The sequence below is a fragment of the Dysidea avara genome, chromosome 4 (assembly GCF_963678975.1).
Source record: "Dysidea avara chromosome 4, odDysAvar1.4, whole genome shotgun sequence".
Taxonomy (NCBI): domain Eukaryota; kingdom Metazoa; phylum Porifera; class Demospongiae; order Dictyoceratida; family Dysideidae; genus Dysidea; species Dysidea avara.
In genome coordinates this window covers 17,530,631-17,557,541 of record NC_089275.1, presented here as the reverse complement: position 1 = coordinate 17,557,541, position 26,911 = coordinate 17,530,631, and the positions used below count along the sequence as shown (strand labels likewise).

Genomic DNA, 26,911 nt, shown 5'->3' with positions numbered 1-26,911 from the left:
CTTCCTCTAACATAACCTAATAACATTAATGTAATATAATCCATTACAATAAAAACTCTTGCATTGTTTGAAACGAAAGAATGTGTGCTCAGAATTGTTGTAATCATATTTATTGTGTGCATGGTATTGTTGTAATCATATTGTGTGCGTGGTATTGTTGTAACTATGTATAAATTTATTATATTTTTGTAACCATTTTATGTGCATGGTATTGTTGCAACCATAAGAATTGTAATCGTATCAGTTGTACGCATAGTCATGGCTTGATACTTATAATAAAGTCAGTATTAAATTCCTGTGTGACGTACTAATACAGTAGAACGGCCACATCAACACAAACTGGCCTGCCTGTCTATGGCGCGTGAAAAGGCCTAGGCTCCTCATCTATATTACAAACACCACCAACAACAAAAATCACCACAGAGAATGCATTAAGTTCATAATAACGTGATCGGCAGAGTCCCGCCTTCACTACAAAACTGCAGCTGTTTCTCAATCCAGGCATGGCTGATGCTAGAAGAACGCGAGGTGTATCTATTGATTTTAAAAAGCTTTCTGACGTGCAGCTTCCAAGGTAAGCTATATTATAAACATTCTAAGCCTGTTTCAGTAGCTTGTGATTCTTGCCGTCATCATGTATTGCGGTAAACCACACTACAAACAAACACTTTGAGAAAAATGAAACCATATACGTACACCTTTTCAATTACAGGCAATCAACAAAGGGAAAATCCTTGGGAAGATCCAAGTGTACACCTGATGCTACTCTGTACCCAGTGTCTGTGGTTGAACAGAATGCACAAGGACGGGTGAAGGTGCACTACATCGGCTTTGGTACAGAATTTGACGAGTGGAGAGATCCAACTGGATTATTCAACATTGAATCCCCTTGTGCTTTGTCTGAAAAGTATGATTTTCGCCAAGATTTGGCTCTACGCATAATGTCATCACTGGTAACATCAGGTACTAAGAGATCCAACCCTATTGTCAAAATAACCATGCCATTTGACAAGGAAACCTTTGCGAAAGGGTTGGCATCTGTAGGGTATAAACATCAGAGGGCAAAACAGATTCCACGATATCGCATATCCAACTTCAGTGATCTCAACAAACTCCTTGGTGAAGGCTGGCACTTCCGGGGATTAAACTCTGTAGGAGACTATTGTTATGTTTGTCCTAGCACAGTTGAATATTATTTACGTCAAAGGAGGCCATTAAGTCATTTCATCCCTGGTGAAAGTGGCATTCCCTTGAAGATCTGCACTCCACAAGGGTACATGCTGTACTTCAGCTTTGTCAGAGGTGATGGAAATCCATCCGATTTTGTAAAAAACAATTCAATATTTACTTGAGTTAGCACTGTAAAAGACATAAAGATTCAACATTAGTACATTACCAATAACAGTTGCACATAATTCGTACACAAATTTATGCTATTGTTTATATATTGCTTATATAAATATTAGCAATCAATCAGTCTATAATCACACAATCTAGTGTTAATTAATCATTTGAAAACAAGTTTGAAATACATTGAGTGTTCCACTGTGGATTACTTTACAATGCCGGTTTAAAAATGTTCTCCAACAATTCAATTTTAACTGTCACTCAAAACTATTCAAGCATGAGCTACACACATGGGAAATCTACACACATGCACGTACTACACACATTGTATAAGCATGAGATACAGACACTCACAACAAAGAAAACAGCAAAGCCTTCGGCTACTGCTAGCATGGTCACACATCCATAGCACTGACATGCCTACCCACTAAACCAACACTGGGACACCTATGTGTCACTGGATGAAATTGAAGATTGTGTTCAGAATTTCTATATACTGGTATTTTAGTTTCATTTTCACTGTGACAAAAATATATTTTTTAATTTTTCAATCTATGAAAAAGGTGGGTTGTGAAACAACTAATCAAGTTGGCATGGCCTTTACTTTACATGTGTCATCATTTACAGTTAAGAAAAAGTTTGTTTTATTTCTATAAGAAAAATGTACATCTTGAAAACCATTACATATTCATAAACCACCTGCTCAGGTTTGCTGGGAAGTAAAACTTCAATAATACAGTAGGCATTCAAGTACAATAATGACTGCCCGCCCAGAGCAAATTTAAGGAAAAGGCTATGTCAAACACTAAAGGAGTCTGGAGTTTAATAGTATAAGACTGCACTAATGTAACTTATAGCTTAAGTTAATGTAGCTAGCTCATAGCTTAATGTAGCTCATACTAGGCTAGCCGACTAGCATGATGCATTCTGACAGAGTAAATATGTCCTGGCAGTCAGCTCTGTCAGCGGCAGTATCACTCAGTACTCATAAAGGGGATCAATTGCTAGCAGCTTGAAGTCGACCATAGGTCAGTACGTAGCGTCTGTGAGAGCGAGTCGCTTTCACCAGTTCGCGTCAGTTATCTCACTCCCAGCATCTTAGTAACAAGATACTCGACGTGATATTACTCAGCTATCCATCTCTTTTGCTGTCTTCATGGATACAACCAGAGACCATCTGACCATGCGGGGTGAAAGTTTATAAGCCAACTTCCCGATAATTTACATCAAATTTTTATACCGACAGTCGCATACTTTTTTATTTGACATGCGTCAATTGAATTATTTGATATGATTATGACATAATGCACGGGGTCTGCCCACAAGCACTTTTGTAGTTTTTTCAAAGCAACAAGTGATATTTATAAAAAGAGAATTGTTTCAGTGCAAGCATATAACTCCAAGAAGTATAATTGTCACTTTAATTTTTCAAAATTTCCTTATTTTGGTAAAGTATTTTGAGGGAACTGAAAATGGGTTTCGTAGTTTTCACTCCCCCATAGTAGAAATTTATTAAACATGCTTGTGAACATGTGAATAACTTTGTTTGATGAGTGTAATTAACACAATGATTAATTAACATTGTACTCATAAAGTTGTTTTAAAGGTTACCTGGTAAAAGGTAGCCATTGGGCATATTCCTGGTGACTACAGTGATAATACACATGGCTACTGTACATGCAGGTACCAGTACTTACAGGCATAGCTATTTGCATCTGCACTGATGGGATAAAGGAAGGTGTTAATGAAAGACAACACAAGAACTGGGAAAAGAAACCACATGCAGGCTTTAATGATGAAGCACCACTACCACAACAAAGAAAGCGTGGTAAACCATAGAAGCAATATTATTATTACTGCTATAATAATTATACTGCATTATATAATATCACAATGTATATTACAATATAGGATATTGCTTCATAATTTCTTTATTCCTTTGCGATGTCCTTTCTTTTTCTTACTATTGACACACGACAAGTATTTGTACTGTCTATCCATAGTGATGTTATACTATATCCACAGATAGTTAACCATGTGCTTATGATGGCAGTTAATAATTCAACCTTCTACTCATCATTTTGTATGCTATTGCTTACAACATCCCAGTAAAACAAAACATTAACATAACTCTTCACAACTTCCAGTGTTTCTCTCCCGACTGATTGTACAGTGGCATTTACTCCCTGCATTCAAGATGAGTTTTTAATCTCACTTGCATAGCTTTTTCAATTTCTTTAAACTGCAAAACAAAAATTCATAATTTACTTCATATAGTCCACCTCTGTTAATAATCTTAACCCACTGGGACTGTATACTATGTCACTGGATGCAGAGTCTTTGTTGTTTGGTTTCATTCTATTCAAGCATTCCACAAATGTTGTGTACTTCTCCCCATGCTGCTTCCAAAAACGATTTGGTACAGTTTCTTTGCTACATCGCAAGCATACCTCAATACATTCTCTTTACCCACCGTTAACTCGGTTGGTGTTTCAGCTGGTTGTTCCACGTGTGTCTTGAACATAGATGTCAGTATTTCTTCAAAAATTTGCTGCTTCGTTAGTTGTATCGGTTCTGTTATTCCTTCCAATATTTTGGCAATTTATTAGCTCGTAACTGTCTGCAAATTCCATCCATACCACTTACGTGTAGCACTGACTGCATTGTAGATAGTCTTTTCGGGCTTCGGAAAAAGACTCAAAGTATTCCTGACTGTCTTCTTTCTTTAAGACATGAAGCAACTCCAGGACGTATTCCTTTAATAATTCTGCCAGTCCTAGCCATCAGTTCACTCCTAGCACAGACCTTCTCGAGTGAACTGCACACCTGACTTCATTAGCTCCCTCTACAGTACACACAATGTCTCTTCTACGTTCATGGTACTCGAGCTCTTAATACGGTTACTATTGTTACATCATGTTTACTTCAGCGCACTACGTAATACTTTCACGTGACCGTAACGAGGATTGCCTAACGATTAAGCGCGTCACTAATCCCTGTTAGGGTATATTATCTATGGTTTAACAAACGCTTCCTTAGCAGTGCATAGCAACGTAATTGAACGAATTACGAATATTTCATGAATTACAAAATTCGAGAATTAGCTAATAGCATTATTGCACAACCCAAAACTACCCTATTGTAGAATAGTAATACATAGTTGGTTAATTCAAAGTAGCATATACTGTCTATAGTTAATTCCAGATGAGTTAGCTAGCTGCATGGCGCCTGGTTTTTAGAAGTAGCACAACATCAACTTGTTTTATGTACACTTAAATGTTTGATACATACTTTTGTATTGTTATATGAATTACTTCATCTAATCTGTAGGTGTATAGAAAGTGTTGCGTTACTAAAGCTGTAGCTAGCTATACTGCATGCTCATGAATTGTTAATTAACAAAACATAACTGTCCTTAGAAATTAGCATTAGTGAAACACAATATTTTACAGTATGTACACAACTTACACTTTGGAAGAGATTTAAGCCCAAGATCTTCTCGATTTGCATTGGTAATTGCAAGTTCTAATGCACCCCAAGTTGCATTACTTCCAGCTAGTCTCTGCCAAGCATTCAGTGTTTTCTCAAAACGATCCCTTTGGTCAGTACCATCTCTTTTAAAATTTTCAAGGACAGTTGAATTCAAGCCTAATTTTAGACCAATTTGCCTCCATAATCGTGAGTATTCAGTTAGAATCTCAGTAACACTGTTGGCATCAACAATCTGGCTAGCTATACAAAGAGAAAGAAAGTACATCATTCATATATATATATATATATACACTTACATACATGTACAATACCACTGTTGCGCACACAAGAAACCTTCTATGTTTGACTTATATAAAACTAGATCACTCGTTCATGTGTGGGGGAGGGGAAAAGGTTGTCAAAATGAAAGAGAAATGCGTAGCGATGACATAGGCCGAGTTATGGTATTCAGACAAAAAGGAATTTTGCAACACAAGTCTTTTTCAACAGCACAAAGCTGTACCTTAGTTGACTGGTGGTCCATTAAGGCCCCAGATTGCCTGAACAGCTTGCAAATAGGCTTGGGAAATTACAGCAGCCAGGCAAAGTAGATCATGATCACTGAATAATTTTGGCTCTAGATTTCCTGAACAGCTTGCAATAGGCTTGGGAAATTAAAGCAGCCAGCAAATCAGATCACTGAATAATTTAGACTGAAGTTTGATAGTGTATTCATGTAACTTCGTGTTCACGGTGAAAATTCAATTAACTTCCACCATAGGAGATAAGACCAGTTTACCAGACCCAGTCACATACACAGTTTATTATAAATCATGGCAGCAATAATTTCTAAAGGTGTATAAAAAGATTTGCGATATTTCATGAATGCTATAATATTGGTTGAGGCCATATTAAATATTATTTATCAGAGGGTTTAGCTATCCTCTAGGATTATTAGTGACATTTAGGTATACCAAGTCTGAAGAACACAATTGCATAGCCACAAACACCATTTGACAGATAGTTTTAATAGTGCTTTACAGGCTTTAATAGGACGGAGAGAAAACGAGACCATAATGTATTAGCAAATTGTCTATATCATGTGAATTAGCATAGAATGAGCACTCCTGTGTATACGTACAGAGTAGTAACATGCAATAATTTAACCCCACTAGTCATTGCACGTTCAAATATAGCTAACAATTACTATACAAGAGCTCTGAATATGTGCCATTTATTCATGGACAAACACAAATTGTATAATTATACGTACATGAGTCTCCCTTCTGAGACTATTACAGTAATAGCTATATGTACTTACCAGGTTTTCTGAGTTTGACAATGCCTTGGCAGCCTTGGTTCATTATCACTTGACCAAATTGTATTAACACATTAAGATCAGTAACTGAAAGTAGCTAGTTTAAAATGGTTTGATCCAGACTACTACTATCCTACATATATACAGTATAGATTTTGATCAATATTTGCATAATAAATTATTATACAGTATGCAATGATAATAGCTACCCTGTGGCAAATGGTCATCATAGCCTCTGTCTAGTTTACACTTCTGACACAAGTCACACAGCATTTCCCTGACACCTACACTACATGTCTTTACAACTTAATGATGTTCTATATTATTACTGCAGGTGGACATACATCTGGCCATGAGCTGCACTGTAGGCAAGTACCTGTTTGCTTTTCAATAAGCTATATTCCTTTGTGTGCATGTGTGTGCCTGTCTACATTACAAAACACATTCCTGGCCCAATTGTCATAGTAGCTCACGAATGAGAAGAAATGGCACCCAGCTGCAGCAAGCACAACAAAAGCCTGATCAGTGCACAATGAAACCAAACCATTTTCGTGTTGTATAGCTAACTTATATGTTATTTCCAGGTAACACTTGGAATACTACACCCTTAATGTATCTCAAAACTTTATTGTAGGCAGTGATTCATATAGGCCACGCCCTTCAGCGGCCAGTATTCACCCGGCACGTTATAGCTAGCTACTCAAGCTTAAACCTTGTGTCACTGTGCATGATAGCAATAGCTGGATCTAGGCCATCGGCAAGCCATTTAGCTGTCGCCGTTCGTGCATGCTGTCAGTGTACTGCATGCACAGGTTACAGGTTATAACCTATATCATCTTACCTGAACTGTTATCTTAACATCAGGTCTGCTACAAACGAGGCTACAAAGTAAAGTAACGATTATGGATCTTTAGAAATTGTTACAGCTCCAGCGAAGGGGGGAGAGTTTCTTGCCTAAGATGGCGGCGCTTTTTAATTTTTTGTATAGGAGGCGGGACCAAAGCTGGCACGCCTGAGCCGGACTCAGTGTACCGTAATTTTCCGGTCTGTTGCCAATATATATATAACGCGCATGCCCATACGAACTCTACTGTAGCTCGTGGGAAAGCGCAAGTACTCTACGTATTAGGTAGCATGCAATAAGCATGAGCACAATTCGGCGCTAGGTAAACACACTAGAGACAGCCAGCCATACGAAATTGCTATGAAATGTAGTTACTCATTAATAAAGTAGCTACTCATTACTCTTTTAGGCCACTCCAAATAAGACTGTAGTTTCCCGTCCTGAGGTTTTCATTTTTCGGTGCGGGCGGGAGGCTTATTATCATTATTCATTATTAAAGATTCGACTGTTCTATTAGAGTATCTCGATCTTGAGAAGATTTCAAGGTCATGAAAATGGCTTTTTTGCAAGCTAGCAACCATTAGAACCGTTTATTTTAGGTTTCATCGTGCTTTTTAGCAACGCAAAATAAAAGGCTCCATGAGAAGTTTCCAGAAAGCATCACAGGAAGTGGTTTTGGAAAAATAATGACAATAATGACCATTTAGTGCGGGTGCTCAGACGTGATGCGGGCGGAGGACGGGAAACTACACTCTCATTTGGAGTGGCCTTATGCTGACCCGCTTCCTAGTATACGTGCAAGTGGCTCTCCATAGGCAACAATCCCTCCTTCTCTCCTGATTACCTCATATCGCCCAAATATTGTTTTTTACAATGAAAGCACTGAGCAACTCAGTGGCCTTGTTAGAACTGACGTGTCCTTTAGATTCAGTTGAACACCTCAAATCTCCCAGGAATCGAAAACAAGGGAAGAGAGAGTACCAGGAGTTACAGTCAGAATTTTATCGTCAAAGAATTCCTTGTTTTTTTATGATACCATTGAAATAAGTGTTTTAGGCCACTACTTGCCGGCGTCTTTGTCATTTATGAACTGTCGGTGTTAATTAACTTTCAGATTCAAAATGAGATTTCTGACAACCTCTCCTGGGAGAATCATTACAAACATATAACTTCCAAGGCTTATAGATATCTCGGCCTCCTAAGGCGTGCTTTTAGTAACTGTCACTCTGTTAAAGCCAAAAAAACTCTATACATAACTCTTGTTCGATCTCAGTTAACTTATTGCTCTCAGCTGTGGAATCCATACTTGATCAAGGACACTATTACCCTAGAAAAGATTCAGCGACAAGCAACTAAATTCATCCTTAAAGACTATGAATCTAGCTATCATACTCGTCTCCTCAAACTAGATCTATTGCCTTTAATGTATACACTGGATTTCTATGACATCATGTTTTTCATGCCCCCACGAAACACTCAAAATCATTCAGGATTGCAAAAAAGGCTAATGACCCAATGGTGGGTTAGCCAACATACGATGTTGTATTATTACAGCTTAAACAACTAGCTACGTAACTATTTCAGTACTGACTGCTTCCAATCGAGGTAGCTATATTCGTCGAGCATCATCGCACGTGCCACAACTGTACTCCAACATATTCATCCACAGTCCGGTAGAGCTAATACTTTAGTGCAAATACAAGTTACTTTACGTTAGCCACAGCCTGTGCTGCAGTCCTAGCACACTACTGACGGGATGACGTATTCACTCACTTCACTCGGCGAAATTGAAATGCCATGTATTGCACGAAATCCCACCTGTCTTGCTAGCAGAACTTGTAAGCTTGACTGATCCACCTGACTGACTGACAAAGTAAAAACAGACTGCAATGCCGTACGTACAAAGGTTCAGTGTGATCGACTCGATAAAATAAACTTGGTACATTTATTTAGCTAACACTTTATCACCTCATAGGTAGTAGGTTCGTAGCGTCATCCGGTCTCCTTTGTCACTTGTGAGTTGTGACTCCTGCCACGGAGAAACGGGTCACTCTTTTTAGATTCAAATTAATGTTCTATCACGCGGGTAATCTAGGCTAAATATAGAAGTATGTCTCTAATATTTTAGTTCGATGGATTCACGAACGAGTTGAATGTTGTGTGTGCGCGCTCACTAGCAACCCCTGGTGATACCGCGTAGTACTGTACATAATTTACAGTCATTTCAGTTTAATACTGGTAAACTTGTGACGAAGGTTTTTAAAAATCATTAAATTTTAGTGATGGGGGGGCAAATGCCCCCCTTAGCTACGCCTCTGTCCCTGAATAGTCTGAAGATGCTTGAATGTTGTCAACTCTATTATTTATTATAATTACATTTGTGTGTGTGTTGCTGTAACTAGTTTTTTTACCCCTTTCCACATCCACTTGTGGGCATTCTATTGCCTTCTCTGTGGTAATGTGTATCTGGGGGCTCACTCACTCACTTAATTAGCTATAGTTATTTTTGCCCTCATGTAACTCAGTGTAGCCTCATTTAACCCTGTGTATTGCCTCATGTAACTCTGTATAGTCTCATGTAACCCTGTGTATTACCTTGTGTAACCTCATGTAACTCTGTGTAGCCTTGTGTAACACTTTTGTAGCCTCATGCCTCATGTAACCCAATGTAGCCTCATGTAACTTACATGAGGTTGCAGAGTTACATGAGGCTACAAAGGGCTACACAGAGTTACATGCATATGAGGCTACAAAATATTATGTGGATCCTTTGTAGAACAGTTGCAATTAAATTATCAAATATGCAATTATGGTAGATTATTTGTGACCTGATCTTGGAAAACCTACCTTTTTGGCACATTGGTCAATTTTCTGTTTTATAGCTTAAATAAGGTACTGGGTGCTTATCTTTCTTGTGTCAAAATTTCAACTTAATATCTTTAAGCATTCCTGAGATATGGCCAATTTTCTCTCCTATACATTACAAACTAACTTTTATGGTAATGTATTGAGTTCTGTGAGTGATTAAGGGTGACAAATGGTGACAAATCACTTTGTTTACCAATAATTCCGTTTTTACTATCTAGAATACTTTAAAAGACATTTCTGATAGTTTAATGAAGTATTCTTGGTACATTTATGCAATTAAATGCCATGTATTATTGTCTAAGACTAAGTTTTAGCCATTCCAGCACCTGAACAAATCACCTAATTTGTAAGTTAATTGTTGTCCCACGCATGTGAAATTACTACATGGTCAGATATAATCATCCATATCTCCTAAGAAAAAGAAGCTATGGGTGTGAAACTTCACAGCAAGAAGGTTTAATAGTTGCTTTATCCAAATGTGCAAAAAAAATTAATATTGAAAAAAATGTTGAAATTTTCAATTGAGTTTTCCCAAAAAGTTTGCTTGTGCCCAAAAGGTAGGTTTTCCAAGATCCGGTCACATTTATTTATCCAAATACAAAGGTATGTAAATAGCACTTTGGCTTACAGAATACGTTATGCATGGTGATGTGATCGAGGTCATGAGCACAATAAAAAATGCTTAAAATCTACAGTATATGGTGCTCTATGTTTTTCACCTGATGTTTGTATACACAGATTCAGTCTGAAAGATATTAAAAACTTTCTGGACCACTACCAAGGGGGAAGATGTGGGGACCACCCCTCTCTGTGACTTTTCATTGCACAAAACACAAACTTAATTATGTAATACAAAGGAAATACTTACACTTATCCACACAATTATGGGGGTATGAAACATGCATGTACATTGGTAAAAATAATTTGTAAATACAAAACAACAAAAGTTACAAATTACAAAATTGTTGTGAGCTCAGGTATCTTCCTGTACATTTACTTTCTACTTTAAAGGTAAGTTCCATATAATGTCAAAGTAGCTACACAAGTCAGCTATCCTTCTGAAACAGTAGCAAAACATACATACTTACAGTGTACGTATGCAACAGTATCATACAGTAGGATGGTACACAAAAACAATGGTACCCTGAAGTTGCTGCCAATTAAAAAGTATCATACTGAATTGATATAACATCTTTATGGAAGAGGCACAGTATACCTAAAGTCAAGTCCAGCATTAGTAAACAATGTAATGGCCACAGAAGTGTTCAAATTTAAAATAGCCAAACTGAATTTTTGGTCTACATGCCTCCTCCATGACCACAGTCCCAAACTAGAGGCTAAACTATATAGGCAAAAGCAATTTATGCACTAGAGCAAATACATGTTTTTTTTGAGTTTGAATAATGCCAGTCTTCTGTGCCTATAGCCATCTTTTGTACTCATCATTTTCCTTATAAAGGAAACTATACTGAGGCATTAATTTATTTTTCCATAATGTCACTTCCTTACAGGTGTGTGTATATGTAAACATCATAAAATTATTTGAAGTATTCACACTACTATCATATGAAAGGGAGAGGATAGTTTGACTGATAACAATCAGTTTTGTAGCTATAGATATAACAGTACTTGTATTAGTTGTGACTGTTCAATTACCATAATATTTAACACTGTGACCACACATGTTAGCAATTGATCATGTGAGATAATTTTAATGACTTAGTTGTTTTAAATAACAAGATCAACGTACTCAAATAAAGCAATCATCCTAATACTACAGTCAACTAGTCAAAAACTAGCATATTGTACTTTAAAAGGAAGTAGAAATCCATCAGCTATATAGTAGTGATATTATGTGAGAAAACCCTATAGGTTTTGGCATAAAAAATAGTAACACACAATTAACACACAAAAGCAGACAAGCTGTGAAAAATGATGCTGCTTTCAAAAGCCTGGGTGAAAATGTTGTGAAATCAAAGGTGGCGGCCAAGAAATGGTTGCAATGGTGTTAATGCTAATTAGTTTTGATAACGGCCATAATTAAAATTTATCAATATTAATATCCTTGCAGAATGCAGTCAACCCCTTTTACCACTAGTATGCATTTAAATGCATTGTAATAGCCACAATATTGATTCAAGGGCAGCATTTACACTACACATCTCACTAGAGTGCAACCACCACTTATCAAATACAGATACACTTTGAGGTGGACATTTCACTAAGTATCATATGTGACTGGATCTACGAAAACCGTTCTTATCGCCCAAGACAGGAAGTTTGATTTTTTCACACAAACACAAAGCTTAATGAATGCACTATCAAGTTTCATTGCCACAGTCGACCAGAGTGAAGTGGTCTGTTTTTGCTGGCTGCTTTTTCAGAGCACAGTGGCGAGTCGTACAAGTGGTCTGGGGTATTGATGGAGCCCTGGCCAACCAGGTGATGGCTGTGTGTGGCTGTACAGCTCCGTGGTGTTGGACAATGACCTGTGCTGTAAATTTCCTTTCATTTTAGCCAGTTCTGAGCCCTGAATGGCCTATAACTTGGCCCAGTTCATCCCAGCATGTTTCTTTTCAATTTTGGAACACCATCTTGCCCACCTTCCAGGGCCCCCGCCTCCCACCCTTCTGGAGCTCGTCTGATACAGACAACCTCGGTTTAAAAACTATCTAAAATGGCGGGAAACTTAGCTGCTGACTACTTCTTCAGTGGATGATCAGAAAGGTAAGAAATTGCTGTGAAACGTGTGAAAATTTGGTATGCGTACCTACCACCATTGGCCAGCTACAACACACTGAATGTTTAAAACCAACGTTTCTCGATACTTTTAAATGGGCGATAAGACCGGTTTTCCCAGAGACAGTCACATATGGTATTATTGTTGGACAACACATCTCACCATCTGTACCACTTGATTCATGACCAGAACTTGTACTAGAATGAGTGTCTGATGACTGGTCAGAATCCATACCTATATGACATACAAGATAGCATGTACTTGATTAACCTGAATAACGTTACCGAATTTACAAAAAGAGGTCTTTTCCACACACATCCAATTTTCCAACTTTGGCAATTCATAATATGCCAGCAGTGTGTACCAATTGAGCTTATAATTGATGTAGAAAAATACAGATTATAGAGTATGCCACTTAAACGCTGAGCTTCTGTCTACTAAGTTCATAGAATTGAATGTGTGTGGAAGACCTCTTTTCACAAATCCGGTCACATATGTGTACAGACATACATACTGTAACAATCTGCTAGCTGGCCAAATGATCTAGGCACCATTCTCAGCTCCCTTAGCATTTTTCTAATTTGTTGTCGTGTAACCTATGTACACATACAGTATAAGAATAGTGCATAGCAATGCAATGTATAGAATGTAAACATGATTAGCCAAGATTACATACTAGTTTAGAACTCATCTTCAAAGAAACTGATTTAATTGGATGTTTAACTTCAGAAAATATGTACAAATCATGGCAAGCCTGAGCGAGTTCCAGACTTGCAAGAGAGCAGTGTAATCATCAAACTAAGATACAAATCAGATACGTTAATTGTATTTGTTTGCTTACTTTTTTGTAACATTATGACTGATGAATCTGCACATCTACCACATCAAAAGAAAGAATAGCACCAGAATTACTATCATGTGATAGCATTCCCTAAATAGCAATAATATTAATTACCTGCTGAAAAGTGAGCTGTCAGCAAAGATAAATAGACACAAAGGAGGACACAAGTAAGTCCATGATATGCACATTGTACATTCTGTGGTATGCCAAAAACGACCTTTCAGGCTGAAGCGACATCGATCAAACAGTAACAGTAAAAAAGTCAAGTCTGTAGTCTTAGCTGTTATTGAGTTATGGTTGTTTGAAGGCGTCAGATAGATGGTCAAGCAGAAGAAAATTCCTCTAAACAAAAATAAAATTTGTAGCAACCTATTGGAAGCATTTTGGGTCATACTGCAACTTTTTGGCTTGCTTATATCTAAGCAATACTACCAAAGTGCCACTAAGGCTGGTTTCTGGACAATACTTTTTGTGAGAAAGTGCATAACCATTGTGGTCCCTAATATACAGTTACTACTGTACTGTATGATACACTCCAATGCAACTCCAAAATAGGACATCAACACTATAATTATGGCTGGTCTAATAACTGACTATTTTTGTATACCTGAATGGTAAACCCCTTACAATGTCAGGATTCACAATTTAAAATAAACTTTACATTAATGAACATAATGTCTGTTGTGCCTTGTATTACTATTGAGTATGATGGATACAATGCAGCTAGTGCAGGTGGTAACATGTAAACTCATTCATCACCTAGCCATGCATATGTAATAATGTGTGACTGCTCTTAGTGGTGGGTAATAAGGAACTATACAATGCTAAAGAAAAATATTTTGGTGTGCAATATTACTATTACAAATATATGTATAAAGGTGATTATATACACCAATTACAGTTTTGTAATTTTGCATGCATCCATTACCTAGTCTAACTCAACTCTATGCATTTTCAATTCCCCATCAAGTAGTAAACTATATCACTGTGTCCACAACATACTGCTTCTTGTATTGGTAGCTTGTTAGCCTGTGTATTACACAAAAGTTAGAAGCTTTAATGCGATATTGAAAATTACTTTGTTAGTGCAAGTAACATCAGCTTCAGTTTGTACTAAAACTTCAACTACCTCAACATGACCTCTCCTTGCAGCAATATGTAATGGAATATCACCAGCCTACAGTGAAAAAATGTAAAGTTTATTGTGGACATCTACTGATTACAAACACTTTGCCATACAGTTACAATAACAGGTTGATTGAGTGCTTGAACTTACAAGCTACTTTGGATGAAGTATTTGGATAAATTAGTAGGTTTTAAAATGTGAACAATTTTTGTATAATTGCAGATTTTTAGTTAACCTAAAATTAAGACAAAAGTATAATTATACTGTCTGAGTATGTAGTATTTAAATTGTGTTAGTAGGGGGCATCATAGTAAGCATATGAGTGCCTACATTAACAGTTACAGAAATATGCTACATTAATACCCAACTATATAAACAGTATAGCTGTATTGTAATAAACAGCACATTTGAGTTGCTGCTGTCCTTGTACAAATCAAGTGTTTACAGTTTGTATATATTTGAGTCACAATGCAACTTTTGCTGGCACTGTTACATTTTTACTGCATGAAAATCACACATAAAAGTACGTATGTAGTCATGTGCATGTACGTGTGACAATCATAGTAATAATTATATTGTACAGTATTTACTTGGTCAAATGCCACAGTATTTATTCATTGCCTTAGTTCCAAAAATCTATGCGGCAACTATTCAAAATCAGCCATCACTAGATGCTAGAAGATGATGTTTAAGCCTTCATTTTCAAAATCGATTGTGGCACTGCTCAAGTGCAGCTACTGTTGAAGGTGCAGGACTAAATCAAGGAAAGATAGCATGTATAAAGAATCTAAGGGTCTTGTCCAATGACAGTAAGAAAGTAAGAAATAACGCACTCAAATAAACTGCTATTCGTATGTACACATACATATCTACAGTATCACATAGCATGTGCACACAGCTAGCTTTTAAAAGAAACTCAACTACTAACATCCGGTGTAGATAGACACAATATACACAGTATACACATATTATGTATGTATATGTAATATCCATGACACCTTACTGATGTATGGAGATATATATATACTTACTCTTCCCACAGCATTTACGTGTGCTCCACACTTGATCAACATCTCTACAACTTGAATATGACTGTTGTACGTAGCAACATGTGGTGGAACCACATCCTTCTATAAAATTAATGAATACAAACACAACATCATCACAGAGTTCATGATTCTGTAGATAGAGATATGGCAAAGCATCTTCAAGGTTTAAATACGGAACCATTAATGCTGTGAATATCATTTAGAGTGTATACTTCCACTTTACACTATGTATATATTTGGTAGCTCACTTTCTCAGTGTTACTTGCAATTGTCTCATCTTTCATCAGTTGCTCTTGCACATGAATGTGGCACTTGTATGCAGCAATATGTAGTGGCGTCCATTCGTTCTATAATAAACACAAGTTCACAAGACTATACAGAATAACCAGTTTACATTACTTTAGTGATAGCATCGATATCTGCTTCTGACTTTATTAATACATCCACTACTTTAACATGACCGTGTTCAGCAGCAACATGTAGAGGTGTTCAGTTATCCTACATATATACAGGAACAAAAAGCAAACAAGAAATGTACCGATTTCCATACAAATGAAATAATATGTATATTAATGCTAACTTTATTAACTGCCTTAACGTCTGCACCAAACTTAATCAATTTATCCACTACATGAACATGTCCATTCTTTGCAGCTACATGCAAACAACTCCACTCATCCTACATATACAGAGACTTATTCATAACAAAGCATTACAAAGCCACTTGCTTTGTATGTAGCATTGATATTCGCTGTTGACATTATCAATTTCTCTACCACTCCAACATGACCAAAATCAGCAGCAACATGTAATGGAGTCACTCCTCTCTACATTTGCAGATAAAATGGAGCCATGCTTCTACAACAAGATAGTGTAAATATTTACTCACTCCAGTAGTAATGTTAACATTTGCTCCAGATTTGATCAACATCTCCACTACTTGAACATGATCATTTGCGGAAGCAACATGAAGAGGTGTCCATTCATCCTATGATGCCAACAACAGACAAAACAAATTCAAATTTATAATCCCAGTAGGGACCTATCTACTGAATCCGTGGTTACTAAATTTTAGTGAATATGCTAAATAAATGTATATTTCTCACTTTGTTTGGAGCATTAACATTTGCTTGTGAACGGATCAACATCTCTATGATTTTAACATGTCCATGTTCTGCAGCAACATGTAGAGGAGTCCATCCATCCTACAAAAAAATATAATTATTATGTAGTCATAATTAGTTCTCCTCCCACTTTATATGCAGCATTGATATTTGCTCCAGATTTAATCAAACTGTCCACTAGTTTGACTTGACCATTTTTAACAGCAAGACACAGGCGAGTCACTCCATACTACATGTATCACAACAGAATGTATATAAAATATTAATACGTACGTAATACAACATATAATTGTACTCCACAATATAAGCACAGCACAGCACACAGTCAAAAGGATTATACGTAAATCAGATGATGAATAATGAATAAAGTGAAAAAGGCGGATATGTGCAATTTAAAGTTTCTATTTTCTAAAATTAAAATTGTCTCTTTTAGGCAGGTGAATAATCTTATCACTAAGTAAAAACAACATAATTTAAAAGTTCATGGCGGTCTATAATTCAATCATGTCCCTAAATCCGTTTAATGTCCACTATGTGGTCACCTAAATTTTCAAATGGCACTTGTCCCCTTTTGTCACTGGCCCTTCAATTTTATATACATATAAAAGTGGAATAACATACATTGCCATTGCATGAGTAATCCCTGTATTTATGAAACAAAACAACTGGTACAGTAAGTAAGCTGTAATTCAGGCTGTATGTAATACAAAATTAACAACAAGTATGGCAATTATACAGTAACTTACAATTTCTCTTCTATCAGTTATCTTATACATTGATATTTTCAAATACACAAATCCCTCAGTGATAAACACTTAAGTATTCTTAGTAGCAATGTCCACCATGTGTTTGACAGCAGTTGACGGAATGTACCACTCCAGTATCAATGAGTGTGAACCTGCCTTGCAGAATGGACATAGTACATAGGACTCTACTCCACAGTGTTTAGAAATGAACTCTTTCAATTCTTCGTACTCTTTCAAAGTGATATCTGAATAGGTTTTGGTCTTTATAATCGCGACCATTTTAGAGTATCCATCAGGTACGTCACAACCTTCTTGTCTACACTGCTCATAAATGTGACACAGCTTAAGGTTACTGCACAATTTTTTCTTATACATTTGTATCATTTCAATACAGGTCATGCCTTCCTTTAATTTTGAAACAACAATAGTTAAAAATGTGCAATCATCCCACCTCCAGTAGTATCTAAACTGCTGTCGGAATAAAGCTACAATGTCACTATAAGCCTCTATTGTCTTCAATTGTTCAGCATTGAAATATAACATGTCAGTGTCGTCTTTGATAGTCAAGTTTGAACAAATACTCTTGACAATGTCCAAATTTGTTCTTTCATTCTTTTTAAGTAGTTCAAGGATTTCCCCCAATAGAACACCAAATTCAACACTAGCTTCACAAGGAATCTTGATTACACTGCATGTACTCTTGGTAGATTGAGACACAAAGATATCTACGAAGTGTAAAATAACAGTCTAATTGGCTGATCCATGATGGAAACAAATTCATTATCAGTAACAGTATAGTAGCTAAACAAACTACTTATAACATATGTACTACATATCAAGACACACGGTAGTGTGTCGTGCGGCCCAAGAAGCCGGCGCGCAACACCCGTGAGTATAATGACAGGAAGAAAGAAAACACAATTTTCGCACCTCAGTAGCTCTGTGCTACCTTGATGAAACAAGACGATTTTTGCTGTGGACACTTCCTCCAACTTCAGCACTCCACATTCCAAATTTGAGCGAAATCGCTTCAAGCATTTCCGAGATATGCGACTTCACAAAATGGGCTTAGTTTCTTCGTTTTTTTTCTTATTTTCTTCCTCTTTTCACACACTTACAAAAACTGCTATAAAACGCGGACGCCTTATCCGATTGCCTTGCAATTTGGCACACAGAAGGGGGGTATAAAGGCGCATCTCGGTACCAACTGTGGCTGTACTACGATAAACAGGCAAAGAGTTATGAGCAATTATTCACGAAAAATAACACCAATATGTTGTCACGTCTACAGGGTAAACCGCGTATGGGAAGAAGCTGAAAATCGGTGGGTGAATAGGTTAACTATTGAACCTCAAACCTTTTGTGGTTTGAAAGAAATTGAGCTAAAAACCAGGAAGATACAACGAAAAAACCAACAGCGTGTAGCAATTACGCAATCGAGATTAGCTAATAAAAAACGACTGCTTGTCACGCCTACCAGATAAACCGCTTGGGGTAATGCTTTGAAAATCGCTGTATAGATGGAGTAATCATCTTAGAAAGGCTCTTCAATGGTGTAGAAGTATCAGACATAAAGCCACGGAGTTATAACACGAAATCGAACTTGGTGTAGCAAGTGCGAGATCGAGATACTCTAATAGAGCAGTCACTCTGAAGAGAATTCAAGAGATCAGCTAGAAACAAGTAACCTGTATAGAGATCAGCTACAAGGAAACCACCATGTAGAGAGTTCAGCTACAAACAAATCGCCCTGTAGAGAGATCAGCTAGAAGAAGTTACCTTGCAGAGAGTTCAGCTACAAAGAAATCATCATGTAGAGAGTTCAGCTACAAACAAATCGCCCTGTAGAGAGATCAGCTAGAAGAAGTTACCTTGTAGAGAGTTCAGCTACAAATAAACCATCATGTAGAGAGTTCAGCTGCAAACAAACCACATGTAGAGAGTTCAGCTACAAACAAATCACCGTGTAGAAAGATCACCTAGAAGAAGTCACCATGTAGACAGTTCAGCTACAAACTAGTGACCCTGTAGAGACATCAGCTTGAAGAAGTTACCTTGTAGAGAGTTCAGCTACAAAGAAACCATTCTGTAAAGAGCTCAGCTGCAAACAAATCACCAAAATACAGAATTCAGCTACAAACAAATCACCCTGTAGAGAGATCGGCTAGAAGAAGTTACCTTGTAGAGAGTTCAGCTATAAACAAACCACCCTGTAGAGAGACTAGCAGCTAGAAGATGCTAGTTCAGCTACAAACAAATCACCCTGTAGAAAGATCAGCTAGAAGAAGTTACCTTGTAGAGAGTTCAGCTATAAACAAACCACCCTGTAGAGAGATCAGCTAGAAGATGCTAGTTCAGCTACAATAAAAATCACCCTGTAGAGAGATCAGCTAGAAGAAGTTACTTGTAGATCGTTCAGCTACAAACAATTCACCCTGTAGAGAGAGAAGCTAGAAAAGTCACCTTGTAGAGTGTTCAGTTACAAAGAAACCACCATGGAGAGTTCTGTAATAAATATATGTATTATATATAATTTGTACATTTACTGATAAAATCAGAAATATTTAAAGTACATCTGCTTTATCTTTTCTTCTTCCTGTTGTAAAGAAAAAAAAGATATGTTAAAACAGTCCCAAAGTAGGCCGGCTTTTGGGTATACAAATACAAAAAAGAAGTGAAATCTAATCCAAAACAAACAAGCTGTAAAAACAGAGTGCGGCCCTCAAAAAGGCTATGGTGAAAAAAGATGTGAAATCCAAGGTAGCAGCCAAGAAACGGCTGTGATGGTAGGTTAATGGTAAAAATTTTAATAACGACAATTCAGGTGAATTTTGTGCCAATTGACCAAGCGGCACCAAAATTTATCTGAATTGTCGTTATTAAAATTTTACCATTAACTTACCATCACAGCCATTTCTTGGCCGCCACCTTGGATTTCACATCTTTTTTCACCATAGCCTTTTTGAGGGCCGCACTCTGTTTTTACAGCTTGGCTGTATTGGATTAGATAGTAACTACAGTAAATAAATGAACAGTCATTACATTTTTTATGATATTTTTTTGCTCAGATTTTGAGTATACTAGAAGTGTATATGCTTTTGGGTTCAAAACCAAATATTCATTATGTAAACAGAGCACCTAAGCAATTGAGGCCGCTGACTTCGTATAATGTAATAATAATAAGAAAACTGAGAAGAATTTAGACCACAAAAGATCAAGATATTTTAATAGAGCAGTCACACCCTTACTTCATCAGGTGAGCATTGTCTACTAAATTAAACATTTTTCCTGGTTGTGAACAATGGTGTAGGGGGTGGCCTAACATGAACAAAGTATTTAAAGGCATAGTTATGTAGGTGTGAAAGTGTGTTGTACAGTACAAACGTATATAGCAAATCACAAACATGCATATTCATACTCAATGAACACACTTTGTTTCAGGGTAGTTCTGACTTTATCTGCTAATGTTTTCATACCAATGTCAATCAACACTTGTATTAGTTGACTCCAGCTAGCATCAGGTTGCCTCTCTAGCCATTCCTTGAACATCTCCCTACAACAAGTACTGATATCCGTGGGATAGTTCCCTTTGATCACATCCAGTGTGCCAGAGTCAGTATCCAACAACTGTACACCAATATCATACCATCGCTTTGCTACTCCACTAGTAACAGGTTGTAATATATTAATCAACTGCTTTAACTCAGGATGGTGATGTTCTGCAAATCATGATAGAACAATCAACACATACCACTATAATTCCTGAAGAAAACTACAATTCAGACAAATCATGTAAGTAATGTAACTATTCATTGTACCAAGAGCCACTGGAACAACATAGCACACAGATTATTGGTCTACACTAAGGATAGGCAAGAAGCCACTCATAATTTTGTAGCACAATGATCAAACATTATAGTACAAATTAAAAAATATTATTCACAGTAATAAAGGAATGATAATGGAAGAGGCAGGGAGCATGGTGATTCCACATTTGGTTTTATATGCATGCCTGCTAATCAGTAAAATAGTTCTTCATAGAACACAATTAAAAACAACTTTTTAACACTTGCTGGGTACATGTGTCAGAATAATTTTAGTTTTCTGTCCATGTAAAAACTGGCACAATCTGGAATATTTGTTGTGGTTAAGAATCACTATGCGTATATACCAGGGTTGGAACTGGGTTGGGTCACCAGGACAACCAGGTTGCATTTTGTACAGGTCAGAAAGAATATTGGATTACATCAAATGAATTAATTAGCTTGACAATGTGGATTTAATATATATGAGTGATAAACTAGCCTTGCCAGTTTCTTTTGTGAGTCATGCCCATTTATTGGGAATGTGTGATACTGTCTGTAAAGGCATACATGTAGCCAATCAGTGAGGTATGTTGAAGTCCACAAAGACACACCCACTTACAGGAAATGTGATTACTGTCTGTAGTATTGATGCACCGATTAATCGGTTAATAATCGGAAATCGGTTTATTGGCCACACTTTTGCAATATCAGTATCGGTAATATTAGCTGATTAATCCGCCAATTAATTTTACAGACCCTGATGATATTGTTTTCATAAAAGTAAGACCAAAATAGTGTTTTAAAAATGACAATTTTACCAAATACATGTGAAATTTTGGTTAACAGAAACATCGGATCTGTTATCGGTATCGGCCAATATGTGAATTTCAATATCGGCTAATCGGATAATCGGCTAATTAAAATCTCTTATCGGTACATCACTAGTCTGTAGGCTTACGTGATTGATCATTAATTTAAAAGTAGCTGTTTACTTAATTGCTAGCTGACAGTGTTGGGCAAGTTACTTTGTAAAAGTAACTAGTTACACATAACATATTCCTTGCAACTGAATTATTTAGTTACAGTTACATATTACCCACAAAATAAAGTAACGTTAAATATTATATTACTTTGTGTCCACAGCCTTAAGCTGTCACGTGTGAAACAACCCACTATCACGTGACATGATTGCGTTGTTGGACAATGTGTAAATCTTGGTTATAAGAAGAAGCTGGTGAATAAACTTCATTCAGTAGGCTTCGTTACTTCGTTGTGGCTAGGCATTACTCAGAGGATAAATACTGAGATTAGTAACTTCGTTACTTGTAGTAATAATATTACTTAATATTAGACTCGTTACAGTAACTATATTACTTAGGTAACGTGTTACATTTGTAAGTAAACTAACTTGAGTTTATTACTTGTTTTTATAGTGTATTTCGTTATATTACTTTGTTACCACAAAAGTAATAATATTATGTAACGCTTTACATAAGTAATGCGTTACTCCCAACACTGCTAGCTGAATACCTTTGACGTATGCCCCAGTTTTAATTAAGATTAAAATCACTATCTGGCAGTGGGTCATCATACCGACCTGGTTTGAATCCTGACATACATCCCAGGTCACTGAGAGTATTGGTCATATACAAAGTCATCCCTAGGTAGGTATATACGTTATTAATGTTCTCAGGGGTACGAAATTTGTCATGTGTCTGATGCAAGTACCAAACACTACCTCTGCTTGACCTGTGCTATATATGTACAGTTGTAGACATGCCCATATAGATCAAGACACGCGGTAGTGTGTTGTGCGGCCCAAGAAGCCGGCGCACAACACCCGTGAGTATATTGACAGGAAGAATGAAAGCTCAATTTTCGCACCTCCGTAGCTCTGTGTTGCCTTGACGAAACAAGACGATTTGTGCTATGGACACTCCCTCCACCTTCAGTACTCCACATTCCAAATTTGAGCACAATCGCTTCAAGCGTTCCCGAGATATGTGACTTCAAAAATTGGCTTAGTTTCTTCGTTTTTTCTTCTTATTTTTCTTCCTTTTCGCACACTTACAAAAACTGCTATAAAACGCGAACACCTTATCCGATTTCCGTGCAATTTGGCACACAGAAGGGGGGGCTATAAAGGCGCACCTCGGTACCAACTTTGGCTGGACTAACAGGCAAAGAGTTATGAGCGATTATTCACGAACAATAACACCAATATGTTGTCACACCTTCAGGATAAACTGCTTATGGGAAGAAGCTGAAAATCGGTGGGTGAATAGGTTTACTATTGAACCTCAAACCTTTTGTGGTTTGAAAGAAATCGAGCTAAAAACCAGGAAGATACAACAAAAAAACCAACAGTGTGTAACAATTATGCAATCGAGATTAGCTAATAAAAAAACTACTTTCACGCCTACCAGAAAAACAGCTTGGGCAATGCTTTGAAATTCGCTGTACAGATGGAGTAATCATCTTAGAAAGACTCTGCAATGGTGTAGAAGAATCAGACTTAAGGCCACGGAGTTATAACACAAAATCCAACTTGGTGTAGCAAGTGCGAGATCGAGATACTCTAATAGAGCAGTCATCCTAATAGAGCAGTCACCCTGAAAAAAATTCAAGAGATCAGCTAGGAACTAGTAACCTGTAAAGAGATCAGCTACAAACAAATCGTCCTGTAGAGAGTTCAGCTACAAACAATTCACTCTGTAGAGAGATCAGCTAGAAGAAGTTACCTTGTAAGGAGTTCAACTACATAGTTCAGCTAGAAGAAGTCAACTTGTAGAGAGTTCAGCTACAAAGAAACCAGAGTTCAGCTACAAACAAATCACCCTGTAGAGGGATCAGCTAAAAGAAGTTACCTTGTAGAACGTTCAGTTACAAAGAAATCATCATGTAGAGAGTTCAGCTGCAAACAAATCACCTGTAGAGAGTTCAGCTACAAACAAATCACCCTGTAGAAAGATCAGCTCACCTTATAGAGAGTTCAGCTACTAACTAGTGACCCTGTAGAGACATCAGCTAGAAGAAGTTACCTTGTAGAGAGTCAGCTTGAGAGTTCAACTACAAACAAGTGACCCTGTAGAGAGATCAGCTAGAAGAAGTTACCTTGTAGATAGTTCAGCTACAAACAAATCATCCTGTAGAGAGATCAGCTTGAAGAAGTTACCTTGTAGATAGTTCAGCTACAAATAATTCACCCTGTAGAGAGATCAGCTAGAAGGACTCAACTTGTAGAGTGTTCAGTTACAAAGAAACCACTATGTAGAGTTCTGTAACAAATATATGTATTGTATATATAATTTGTACATTTACTGATAAAATCAGAAATATTTAAAGTATTTAACATTTGCTTCATCTTTTCTTCTTCCTGTGGTAAAGAAAAAAAGACAGGTTAAAAAGCCCCAAAGCCGGCCACAGGCCGACTTTGGGGTATACAAATACAAAAAGAAGCAAAATCTAATCCAAAACAGCCAAGCTGTAAAAAAAAGAGTGCAGCCCTCAAAAAGGATATGGTGAAAAAAGATGTGAAATTTAAGGTGGCGGCCAAGAAATGGCTGTGATGGTAGGTTAATGGTAAAATTTTTAATAACAACAATTCAGGTGAATTTTGTGTCAAGACGAAGCAGTACCAAAATTCACCTGAACTGTTATTAAAATTTTTACCATTAACCTACCATCACAGCTATTTTCTTGGCTGCTACCTTGGATTTCACATCTTTTTTCACCATAGCCTTTTTGAGCGCCGCACTCCTTTTTATAGCTTGGCTGTTTTGGATTAGATAATGTTTATCTTTCAAGATTTTACACACTGACTGTTCTATTAGAGTATCTCAATCATTTTGCACCAATTACAAATAAAATTCTAGGTGTCATGTGATCTTAATTCTAATAAAATCTATGCAAAATTGGATCAGTCGGGTCCAAGCAGCAACTTTTTTCAAATAGGTATGGCATTAATGATCACTATTTTGAAGAAGTTGAAGGATTAAAGCCCACTGAGGTGGGTCTCAGCCCTTCTAGCTTACCTTCCTCTATTCCTAGCTATGTAAACAAGTTAGTTTAAACAAGTGGTCCAGCTCATCGTTTTCAGGATACAACTTAGATGTCTATGATAGCTTATTGATGATGCCATGCACTTAAGTGATTCCACATACGTCACTTGTTTTGTGCCATGGCTATCAATGGTGTTCTATCCCACAATAGACAGTGGCGTAGCTACCACTGAGGCAACCGAGGAAGCTGCCTCGGTAAAAATGCTCAACAACAGGCTGAGCAGGCCTGAGTTTTGGCACCCCAGATTTTCTACTCAAAATCTTACTAGGCAGCATTACTGTACCACACATAATAGAAAGCAGGGCTAGAACCCATGGTGACACGGTGCTGGACCACTTTACAGCTACTTGAATTTGCAAAAAGATCGAGATACTCTAATAAAGCAGTTATCGTAATATACTCTAATAGAGCATTCACTATAGAGCATTTAGTATACAGATTATAGCCACTGTTCTCATTACAATGCTTGGTCTAAATCAATGTTAATTGTTTTTTCTAAAGTTCCAATGAGTCAACTGCATGGCAATGAACTGAGCTAATTGATCATGCATATCATGCATTAATAGCAGTTACAATCAAAAAATGGTCTCCACATGCCATTTCAAAGCATGGCCATGTTTTTGAAACTTTCATTGATGGAGCATGCCCCCAGACTCCCTAGCTTGACATGCTTAGCACATGCAGTTGAGCATCATATGAAAGAGATAATCTTTCACTTATTACACATCACATCATATCATATCGATAAAAGTATAGTGTGCATGACTATGACCTCCGTTGCAGTCCTGACCACTCAAAATATCTCCAGAGTAAGTTAATTGTGTTGAGTACAATTAAACTAGTCTAAAATAATTGTAGCATGGTAAACTGTAGCATTAACTAAGCTGGAGCATTACTTATGACAGGTAGAAAAGCTATAAGTCTTCTGAAACACTTTCCACCCAATCAGATAGTCAACCTCCAAATGCTGCACCACCCATACTTGAAAGTATTTGTGTATCAGTTGAGTCAGAAGCAGACCTTCTCAATTATACGTTAGGTCAAAGTATAAACTTTGCCTCGGTAAAATTTTTTTCCTGGCTACGCCACTGATAGAGATGTCTGGACTACTGTACCTGTTTACTTAGCTACTACAAAAGCAAATGTGGCAAACCTATATATCAAACTGCAGCATTTACAAAGTGCTGTAGCTAAAAGTCGTGTTTCTTCTACTTGTAAAATCATTTGACTTTGCTAGTATAAGCTTGAGTATAAGCGCCCTTACCGCACTGGCGCTGAGTAGTGAATGAGATGAACACTCAGTACAAAATTAATAGCCACATATTACGAGACATCTACAATGTTGTGATAATCTTACCAATACTATGGGACATGACTACACTGCGTGACCAACAAGAACAGCCTTGCTTGCTGAAGGTGAGCTGAATGAAAATCCCCTTCGATTTGACTAACGCGTATGAAAACAAATTAAGTTATTCATTGAGGTATCACGATCCCGGTCGTGATGTAATCGTGGAGATCAGATAATGATCACTGAACATGTGGCGATAACCACAGCATAATTACAGC

General features: G+C 37.1%; 2 protein-coding genes across 13 annotated transcripts in view; both read right to left on the bottom strand.

The window, feature by feature from the left end:
• LOC136253414 (uncharacterized) overlaps window positions 1-7,119 on the bottom strand; it is a 48,617-nt gene extending 41,498 nt beyond the window's left edge. The window contains exons 1-3 of the mRNA XM_066046088.1: window positions 6,978-7,119; window positions 6,140-6,269; window positions 4,816-5,079 (exon numbers count right to left, since the gene is read on the bottom strand). Coding sequence (XP_065902160.1) covers window positions 4,816-5,079; window positions 6,140-6,182 — 307 coding nt within the window. The 5' untranslated portion in view covers window positions 6,183-6,269; window positions 6,978-7,119. The remainder of the gene's footprint in view (window positions 1-4,815; window positions 5,080-6,139; window positions 6,270-6,977) is intronic.
• Window positions 7,120-10,669: 3,550 nt separating this feature from the next.
• On the bottom strand, window positions 10,670-26,824 carry LOC136253412 (ankyrin repeat domain-containing protein 29-like). Of its 12 annotated transcripts, none has more exons than XM_066046078.1 (15): window positions 17,475-17,649; window positions 16,859-16,957; window positions 16,711-16,809; window positions 16,494-16,592; window positions 16,333-16,431; window positions 16,004-16,283; window positions 15,867-15,951; window positions 15,587-15,685; window positions 14,508-14,606; window positions 13,430-14,458; window positions 13,265-13,386; window positions 13,103-13,184; window positions 12,751-12,822; window positions 11,599-11,683; window positions 10,670-10,906 (listed from the first exon to the last, which is right to left on the bottom strand). In XM_066046078.1, exons 1-6 carry the CDS (start codon window positions 17,502-17,504, stop codon window positions 16,098-16,100), a joined length of 612 nt encoding a protein of 203 aa, XP_065902150.1. In that variant the 5' UTR covers window positions 17,505-17,649; the 3' UTR covers window positions 10,670-10,906; window positions 11,599-11,683; window positions 12,751-12,822; window positions 13,103-13,184; window positions 13,265-13,386; window positions 13,430-14,458; window positions 14,508-14,606; window positions 15,587-15,685; window positions 15,867-15,951; window positions 16,004-16,097. The 12 variants fall into 12 exon arrangements, with proteins under 12 accessions (XP_065902150.1, XP_065902151.1, XP_065902158.1 ...); XM_066046079.1 differs by lacking the exon at window positions 11,599-11,683 and having other exon boundaries at window positions 13,430-13,519; window positions 14,373-14,458; XM_066046086.1 differs by lacking the exon at window positions 11,599-11,683 and having other exon boundaries at window positions 16,004-16,102; window positions 16,185-16,283.
• Window positions 26,825-26,911: the final 87 nt, after the last annotated feature.